The sequence below is a fragment of the Neovison vison genome, chromosome 11 (assembly GCF_020171115.1).
Source record: "Neovison vison isolate M4711 chromosome 11, ASM_NN_V1, whole genome shotgun sequence".
NCBI classification, from domain to species: Eukaryota; Metazoa; Chordata; class Mammalia; order Carnivora; family Mustelidae; genus Neogale; species Neogale vison.
In genome coordinates this window covers 176,669,213-176,679,340 of record NC_058101.1, presented here as the reverse complement: position 1 = coordinate 176,679,340, position 10,128 = coordinate 176,669,213, and the positions used below count along the sequence as shown (strand labels likewise).

General features: G+C 38.7%; 1 protein-coding gene across 1 annotated transcript in view; it reads left to right on the top strand.

Annotated features, from left to right (window-relative positions):
- The first annotated feature begins 269 nt into the window (after nucleotides 1-269).
- The window catches only part of LOC122890378 (disintegrin and metalloproteinase domain-containing protein 5-like), a 143,399-nt gene continuing 133,540 nt past the window's right edge, over nucleotides 270-10,128 (top strand). Inside the window, exon 1 of the mRNA XM_044226003.1 lies at nucleotides 270-370. Coding sequence (XP_044081938.1) covers nucleotides 270-370 — 101 coding nt within the window. The remainder of the gene's footprint in view (nucleotides 371-10,128) is intronic.

Here is a 10,128-nt window from a genome sequence, read left to right as displayed (position 1 = left end):
GGAAATCATCTGCAAAACATGGGGATATGAGACAGTGAATTCTGTGGTGTGCAAGAAGTCCACATGAATTACTAAAGAGTGTATTTCTGTGGAGGATAGAAGTAAGAGATTTTGGAAAATAGGCAGGAGCCAGGTTGTAGAAGATCTGTAATGCCATGATAAGGTTATTGGAAGCCAAAATGTTTTGAAGCATGTACTTTACAGTCTCATTGAGAGTTTAGGTGGTTTTTAAGGAAGCAGAAGTTGAGGTAAGGTATCTGATTATAAACATGAGTGATGATGGTGGCTTGAATAATGGCACTGGTCATAGCACAGGAAAGAAAAATTCAGTAGACTTCAAAGGTGGATTTGTTAGAGTGATTGAGAAAAAGTGTGGATATTTTAGTTGTTGCTTAAGAAAATGGGTAGTTTATAATTAATTAAATGAGGAACAAGTAAAATATATGTGTGAGGGAGGGGAGAGTTTGGTTTGCAGTACTTTGTAAGATATCCAAGTGGATTTTTTCCATTAACTATATGAATACAGGAATTTGAATCTCCAAGGAGAGGATGACAAAAGGATATAGATTTAGCAGTAATCAATAGTTTGGTTGTAATATAGAAAAAGAGTTTATAGAGTGCTTATAAATAGACTGGTGACTGAAGACTGAATCCTAGAAAACATCAATATTTCTGAGATAAGGATAATATAATAAAAAAATAAAAAATAAAAAAGAGTGGCCAACATGGAAGATCAAGCTGGAAGGGTTAGGGAGGTAAGAAGAGAAGCAGAAGAGTGATGTGTGATATAAATTAAGTGATTAGATTAACTGGTCAGAGCTTTCAAAATAATGGCTGAAGTCCAAGGCAATGATTTTAAAAGTGCCTTTTGTATCTGACATTGTGGTGGCTTTCAATCTTTTCCAGAGTAGTTTCAGGGTGAATAAGCATTGATAAAGTGGATAAACTATGTGTAGACTACTCTTTTGGTAGAATCCATTGAGAATTGAAAATACATAAAGAATAGCGAGAGTAGGAAACAAGGTCAAGAGAGAATTATTTATGAAGGTAATGATTTCATAATAAACTTTTTAATAGGATTAAGGTAAAAAAACAATAGGAATGGCTTCAAATAACAGGATTGAAAAAGTATATATTTTCAATATATGGCACAGATGGGATTGGTAGCACAAGTGTAAGTGTGTGCTTTCAACAACAGAAGTAGTTATCTTCTGGAAATAGAAGAAATGAGGATGGGTATAGGTGATCTGAAACCAAAGTGACTTGTAGGTTACATGGGGTGATTGGCAGAAGTGTCAAGATTCTGAATTGTTACTGAGGAGAATGAAGGAAAATCTGACAATGGTTATTGGGACCTTGGTACTTAGTTAAGCTTAGCGAATAGGAGTATGTAGTAATGCCAAGAAAACCTTTTTATTTTTTTATTTTATTTTTTTATGTTGGAGCATTTTTTTTCTTTTTTTTTTTTAAAGATTTTATTTATTTATTTGAGAGAGAGAGACAGTGAGAGAGAGCATGAGCGAGGAGAAGGTCAGAGAGCGAAGCAGACTCCCCATGGAGCTGGGAGCCCGATGTGGGACTCGATCCTGGGACTCCAGGATCACGCCCTGAGCCGAAGGCAGTCGTCCAACCAACTGAGCCACCCAGGCGTCCCTGGAGCATTTTTTTTCTTTTTTTAAAATTTAATTTTAGTTTTTCAGTGTTCCAAGATTCAGTGATTATGCACCACACCCAGTGCTGCAAGCAGTACCTGCCCTCCTTAATACGGGCTCACCCATAACCCTCACCTTCCTCCCCTCCAAAGCCCTCAGTTTGTTTCAGAGTCCACAGTCTCTCATGGTTCCTCCTCCCCTCCTGATTTCTCAAATTCACTTTTCCTTTCCTTCTCCTAATGTCTTCCATGCTATTCCTTATGCTTTACAAGTAAGTGAAACTATATGATAATTGACTCTTTCAGCTTAATTTTACTCAGCATAATCTCTTCCTGTCCCATCCATGTTGATACAAAAGTTGGGTATTCATCCTTTCTGATGGAGGCATAATACTCCATTGTATATATGAACCATATCCTCTTTACCCATTCAACACTTGAAGGGCATCTTGGCGCTTCCCAGTTTGGCGATTGTGGCCATTGCTGCTATGAACATTGAGGTACATATGGCCTTTCTTTTCACCAAATCTGTATCTTTGGGGTAAATTCCCAGTAGTGCAGTTGCAGGGCCTTGGATAGCTCTATTTTTCATTTCTTAAGGAATCTCCAGACTGTTTTCCAAAGTGGCTGTGCCAAGTTTCATTACCCCCAACAGTGTAAGAGGGTTCCCCTTTCTCCACATTCTCTTCAACACTTGTTGTTTCTTGTCTTGTTAATTTTGGCCATTCTAACTGGTATAAGGTAGTATCTCAGTGTGGTTTTTTTTTTTTTTCAGTGTGGTTTTGATTTGAATCTCCCTGATGGCTAAAGATGATGAACATTTTTTCATGTGTCTGTTAGCCATTTGTATGTCCTTTTTGGAGAAGTTCCTGTTCATGTCTTCTGCCATTTTTTAATGTGATCATCTGTTTTGTTTGTGTTGTGTTTTAGGAGTTCTTTATAGATTTTGGATATTAGCCCTTTGTCTGTAGTGTCATTTGCGAATCTCTTCTCCCATTCTGTGGGTGGCCTCTTTGTTCTGTTGGCTGTTTCCTTTGCTGTGCAGGAGATTTTACCTTCATTGAAGTCCAAAAGTTTCTTTTTTTTTTTTTGTAATGTTTTTCTGAAAATAAATAAATTGAAAAAAAAAGATTAAAACAAAAGTTTCATTTTTGCTTTTGTTTCCTTTGCCTTTGGAGACATATCTTGAAAAAGTTGCTGTGGCCGATGCTGAAAAGGTTATTGCCTATGTTCTCTCTAGGATTTTGATAGATTCCTGCCTCACATTGAGGTCTTTTATCCATTTCAAGTTTGTCTTTGTATATGGTGTAAGAGAGTGGTTGAGTTTCTTTCTTCTATGCATAGCTGTCCAATTTCCCCAGCACCATTTATTGAAGAGACTGTCATTTTTCCACTGGGCATTTTTTCCTGCTTTGTTGATTATTTGACCTTAGTACTGCAGGTCCATATCTGGGCTCTACTCTGTATTTTTGGTCTATGTGTCTGTTTCTGTGCCAGTACAATGCTGTCTTGGTGATCACAGCTTTGTAGTAAATCTTGAAATGTGATGGCTCAGCTTTGTTTTTCTTTTTCACATTTCCATATCAATTCAGGGTCTTTTATGGTTCCATACAAATTTTAGGATTGCTTGTTCCAGCACTTTGAAAAATGCCAGTGGAATATTGATCAGGATGGCATTGAAAGTATAGATTGCTCTGGGCAGTATAGACATTTTAACAATATTTATTCTTCCAATCCATGAGCATGGAATACTTTTCCATCTTTTTTTTTCCTTTTAAAAATTTTTTTCTATTTTTTATTAACATATAATGTATTATTAGCCCCAGGGGTACAGGTCTGTGAATCGCCAGGTTTACACACTTCACAGCACTCACCATAGCACATACCCTCCCCAGTGTACATAACCCCACCACCCTCTCCCGACCCCCCTCCCCCCAGCAACCCACAGTTTGTTTTGTGAGATTAAGATTCTCTTATGATTTGTCTCCCTCCCTATCCCATCTTGTTTCATTTATTCTTTTCCTACCTCCTAAACCTCCCACATTGACTCTCAATTTCCTCATATCAGGGAGATCATATTATAATTGTCTTTCTCTGATTGACTTTTGCTAAGCATAATACCCTCTAGTTCCAACAACGTCATTACAAACGACAAGATTTCATTTCTTTTGATGGCTGCATAGTATTCCATTGTGTATATATATCACATCTTCTTTCTCCATTCATCTGTTGATGGACATCTAGGTTCTTTCCATAGTTTGGCTATTGTGGACATTGCTGCTATAAATATTCGGGTGCATGTGCCCCTTCGGATCACTACGTTTGTATCTTTAGGGTAAATACCCAGTAGTGCAATTGCTGGGTCATAGAGTAACTCTATTCTCAACTTTTTGAGGAAACTTCATGCTGTTTTACAGAGTGGTTGCATAAGCTTGCATTCCTACCAGCAGTGTAGGAGGGTTCCCCTTTCTCCACATCCTTGCCAGCATCTGTTATTTCCTGACTTGTTAATTTTAGCTGTTCTGACTGGTATGAGGTGGTGTCTCATTGTGGTTTTGATCTGTAGTTCCCTGATGCCGAGTGATATGGAGCATTTTTCATGTGTCTGTTGGCCATTTGGATGTCTTCTTTGCAGAAATGTCTGTTCATGTCCTCTGCCCATTTCTTGATTGGATTATTTGTTCTTTGGGTTGCTAAGCTCTTTATAGATTTTGAATACTAGCCCTTTATCTGATATGTCGTTTGCAAATATCTTCTTCCATTCTGTCAGTTGTCTTTTGGTTTTGTTAACTGTTTCCTTTGCTGTGCAAAAGCTTTTGATCTTGATGAAATGCCAATTTCACTTTTCTGCATGTGGCTGTCCAATTTTCCCAGCACCATTTGTTGAAGAGGCTGTCTTTTTTCCATTGTACATTCCTTCCTGCTTTGTCGAAGATTAGTTGACCATAGAGTTGAGAGTCTATTTCTGGGCTTGCTCTCTATTCTGTTCCATTGATCTATGTGTCTGTTTTTGTGCCAGTACCATACTGTCTTGATGATGACAGCTTTGTAATAGAGTTTGAAGTCTGGAATTGTGATGCCACCAACTTTGGCGTTCTTTTTCACTATTCCTTTGGCTATTCGAGTTCTTTTCTGGTTCCATATAAATTTTAGGATTATTTGTTCCATTTCTTTGAAAAAAATGGATGGTATTTTGATAGGAATTGCATTAAATGTGTAGATTGCTTTAGGTAGCAAAAACGTTTTCACAATATTTGTTCTTCCAACCCAGGAGCATGGAACATTTTTCCATTTCTTTGTGTCTTCCTCAATTTTTTTCATGAGTACTTTATAGTGTTTTGAGTATAGATTCTTTGCCTCTTTGGTTAGGTTTATTCCTAGGTGTCTTATGGTTTTGGGTGCAATTGTAAGTGGGATGGACTTCCTAATTTCTCTTTCTTCTGTCTTGTTGTTGGTGTAAAGAAATGCAACTGATTTCTGTGCATTGATTTTATATCCTGACACTTTAGTGAATTCCTGTACAAGTTCTAGCAGTTTTGGAGTGGAGTCTTTGGGTTTTCCACATATAGTATCATATCATCTGCAAAGAGTGATAGTTTGACTTCTTGTTTGCCGATTTGGATGCCTTTAATTTCTTTTTTTTTTTTTTCCAATTTATTTATTTTCAGAAAAACAGTATTCATTATTTTTTCACCACACCCAGTGCTCCATGCAAGCTGTGCCCTCTATAATACCCACCACCTGGTACCCCAACCTCCCACCCCCCCGCTACTTCAAACCCCTCAGACTGTTTTTCAGAGTCCATAGTCTCTCATGGTTCATCTCCCCTTCCAATTTACCCAAAAGCACATACCCTCCCCAATGTCCATAACCTTCCCCCCTTCTCCCAACCCCCCTCCCCCCAGCAACCCACAGTTTGTTTCGTGAGATTAAGAGTCACTTATGGTTTGTCTCCCTCCCTATCCCATCTTGTTTCATGGATTCTTCTCCTACCCACTTAAGCCCCCATGTTGCATCACCACTCCCTCATATCAGGGAGATCATATGATAGTTGTCTTTCTCCGCTTGACTTATTTCGCTAAGCATGATACGCTCTAGTTTTATCCATGTTGTCGCAAATGGCAAGATTTCGTTTCTTTTGATGGCTGCATAGTATTCCATTGTGTATATATATCACATCTTCTTTCTCCATTCATCTGTTGATGGACATCTAGGTTCTTTCCATAGTTTGGCTATTGTGGACATTGCTGCTATAAACATTCGGGTGCACGTGCCCCTTTGGATCACTACGTTTGTATCTTTAGGGTAAATACCCAGTAGTGCAATTGCTGGGTCATAGGGCAGTTCTATTTTCAACATTTTGAGGAATCTCCATGCTGTTTTCCAGAGTGGTTGCACCAGCTTGCATTCCCACCAACAGTGTAGGAGGGTTCCCCTTTCTCCGCATCCTCGCCAGCATCTGTCATTTCCTGACTTGTTGATTTTAGCCATTCTGACTGGTGTGAGGTGATATCTCATTGTGGTTTTGATTTGTATTTCCCTGATGCCGAGTGATATGGAGCACTTTTTCATGTGTCTGTTGGCCATCTGGATGTCTTCTTTGCAGAAACGTCTGTTCATGTCCTCTGCCCATTTCTTGATTGGATTATTTGTTCTTTGGGTGTTGAGTTTGTTAAGTTCTTTATAGATTTTGGACACTAGTCCTTTATCTGATATGTCGTTTGCAAATATCTTCTCCCATTCTGTCAGTTGTCTTTTGGTTTTGTTAACTGTTTCCTTTGCTGTGCAAAAGCTTTTGATTTTGATGAAATCCCAAAAGTTCATTTTTGCCCTTGCTTCCCTTGCCTTTGGCGATGTTCCTAGGAAGATGTTGCTGCGGCTGAGGTCGAAGAGGTTGCTGCCTGTGTTCTCCTCAAGGATTTTGATGGATTCCTTTCTCACGGATGCCTTTAATTTCTTTTTGTTGTCTGATTGCTGAGGCTAAGACTTCTAGTACTATGTTGAATAGCAGTGGTGATAATGGACATCCCTACCATGTTCCTGACCTTAGCAGAAAAGCTTTGTTTTTCTCCATTGAGAATGATATTTGCAGTGGGTTTTTCCATAGATGGCTTTGATGATATTGAGGTATGTGCCCTCTATCCCTACACTTTCAAGAGTTTTGATTAGGAAGGGATGCTGTACTTTGTCAAATGCTTTTTCAGCAACTACTGAGAGTATCATATGGTTCTTGTTCTTTCTTTTATTGATGTGTTGTATCACATTGATTGATTTGCGGATGTTGAACCAACCTTGCAGCCCTGGGATAAATTCCACTTGGTCGTGGTGAATAATCCTTTCAATGTACTGTTGAATCCTATTGGCTAGTATTTTGGTGAGAATTTTCGCATCTGTGTTCATCAAGGATATTGGTCTGTAGCTCTCTTTTTTGATGGGATCCTTGTCTGGTTTTGGGATCAAGGTGATGCTGGCCTCATAAAATGAGTTTGGAAGTTTTCCTTCCATTTCTATTTTTTGGAACAGTTTCAGGAGAATAGGAATTAGTTCTTCTTTAAATGTTTGGTAGAATTCCCCCGGGAAGCCGTCTGGCCCTGGGCTTTTGTTTGTTTGGAGATTTTTGATGACTGTTTCAGTCTCCTTACTGGTTATGGGTCTGTTCAGGCTTTCTATTTCTTCCTGGTTCAGTTGTGGTAGTTTATATGCCTCTAGGAATGCATCCATTTCTTCCAGATTTTCAAATTTGTTGGCGTGTAGTATGTTCTTATAATTGTCTGTATTTCTTTGGTGTTGGTTATGATCTGTCCTCTTTCATTCATGATTTTATTTATTTGGGTCCTTTCTCTTTTCTTTTTGATAAGTCTGGCCAGGGGTTTATCAATTTTATTAATTCTTCCAAGAACCAGCTCCTAGTTTCATTGATTTGTTCTATTGTTTTTTTTGGTTCCTATTTCTGTGCATTGATTTTATATCCTGACACTTTAGTGAATTCCTGTACAAGGAATCTTTAAATCTGATATAGATCAAATCTGATCTTTATTATTTCTCTTCTCCTACTGGGTTTAGGCTTTCTTTGTTCTTTCTTCAGCTCATTTAGGTGTAGAGTTAGGTTGTGTATTTGAGACCTTTCTTGTTTCTTGAGAAACTCTTGTATTGCTATATATTTTCCTCTCAAGACTGCCTTTGCTGGGTCCCACAGTTTTTGAAACATTGTTTTCATTATCATTTGTTTCCATAAATTTTTTCAATTTCCTGGTTGACCCATTCAGTCTTTAGAAGGATGCTGTTTAGTCTCTATGTATTTGGGTTCTTTCCAAATTTCCTCTTGTGATTGGGTTCTAGCTTCAGAGCATTGTGGTCTGAAAATATGTAGGGAATGATCCCAGTCTTTTGAGACTGGTTGAGACCTGATTTATGACTCAGGATGTGATCTATTCTGGAGAATGTTCCATGTGCACTAGAGAAGAATGTGTATTCTGTTGCTTTGGGATGGAATGTTCTGAATATATCTGTGATGTCCATCTGGTCCAGTATGTCATTTAAGGCCTTTATTTCCTTGTTGATCTTTTGCTTGGATGATCTGTCCATTTCAGTGAGGGGATTGTTAAAGTCCCCTGTTATTATTGTATTATTGTCGATGTGTTTCTTTGATTTTGTTTTAATAGGTTTATATATTTGGCTGCTCCCATGTTAGGGGCATAGATATTTAAAATTGTTAGATCTTCTTGTTGGACAGACCCTTTGAGTATGATATGGTGTTCTTCCTCATTTCTTATTATAGTCTTTGGCTTAAAATTTAATTGATCTGATATAAGGATTGTCACCCCAGCTTTCTTCTGATGTCCATTAGCATGGTAAATTGTTTTCCACCTCCTCACTTTAAGTCTGGATGTGTCTTTGGATCTTAAATGAGTTTATTGTAGGCAGCATATTGATGGGTTTTGTTTTTTTTCTCCATTCTGATACCCTGTGTCTTTTGATTGGGGCATTTAGCCCATTTACATTCAGGGTAACTATTTTTTTTTTTTTAAGATTTTAGGGCGCCTGGGTGGCTCAGTGGATTAAGCCGCTGCCTTCGGCTCAGGTCATGATCCCAGGGTCCTGGGATCGAGCCCCGCATCGGCCTCTCTGCTCAGTGGGGAGCCTGCTTCCTCCTCTCTCTCTGCCTGCCTCTCTGCCTACTTGTGATCTCTGTCTGTCAAATAAAATAAATAAAATCTTTAAAAAAAAAGATTTTATTTATCATAGAGAGAGAGGGAGAGAGAGCGAGCACAGGCAGACAAAATGGCAGGCAGAGGCAGAGGGAGAAGCAGGCTCTCTGCTGAGCAAGGAGCCCGATGTGGGACTCGATCCCAGGACGCTGGGTCCTGAGCCACCCAGGCATCCCCAGGATAACTATTAAGAGATATGAATTTAGTGCCATTGTATTGCCTGTAAGGTGACTGTTACTGTATATTGTCTCTGTTCCTTTCTGATCTGCTACTTTTAGGGTCTCTCTTTGCTTAGAGGATCCCTTGCAATGTTTCCTATAGAGCTGGTTTGGTGTTTGCAAATTCTTTCAATTCCATTTGTTTGTCCTGGAAACTTTTTATCTTTCCTTGTGTTTTCAGTGAGAGCCTAGCTGGATATAGTATTCTTGGCTGCATGTTTTCTTGTTTAGTGCTCTGAACACTAAACATATCATGCCAGTTCTTTCTGGCCTGCCAGGTCTCTGTGAATAAGAGAAACCCTAATCTCTCTTATCTAAGAGTTTGGAAGGATGCTGTTTAGTCTCTATGTATTTGGGTTCTTTCCAAATTTCTTATCTAAGAGAGATAAGATAAGAGATCTGCCAATCTAATATTTTTACCATTGTATGTTATAGACTTCTTTTCCCAGACTGTTTTCAGGATTTTCTCTTTGTCGCCAAGACTTGTAAATTTTACTATTAGGTGATGGGGTGTGGACCTATTCTTATGGATTTTGAGGGGGGGTTCTCTGCAGCTCCTGGATTTTGATGCCTGTTCCTTTTGCCATATTAGGGAAATTCTCTACAATGACTCTCTCCAATATACCTTCTGCTCCCCTCTCTCTTTCTTCTTCTGGAATCCCAATTATTCTAATGTTTCGTCTTAAGTTGTCACTTATTTCTCGAATTCTCCCCTCGTGGTCTAGTATTTGTTTGTCTCTCTTTTGCTCAGCTTCTTTATTCTCTGTCATTTGGTCTTCTATATCACTTATTCTTTCTTCTGCCTCATTTATCCTGAGCAGTAGGAGCCTTCATTTTTTTTACTGCTAGCTTTTTGATTTCAACTTGGTTAGATTTTAGTTCTTCTTTTTCTCCAGAAAGGGCTTTTTATCTCTCTGGGGAGGGTTTCTCTTATATCTTCCATGCCTTTTTCGAGCCTGGCTAGCACCTTGAGAATCATCATTCTGAACTCTAGATCTGACATATTACCAATGTCTGTATTGATTAGATCCCTAGCCTTTGGTACTGCCTC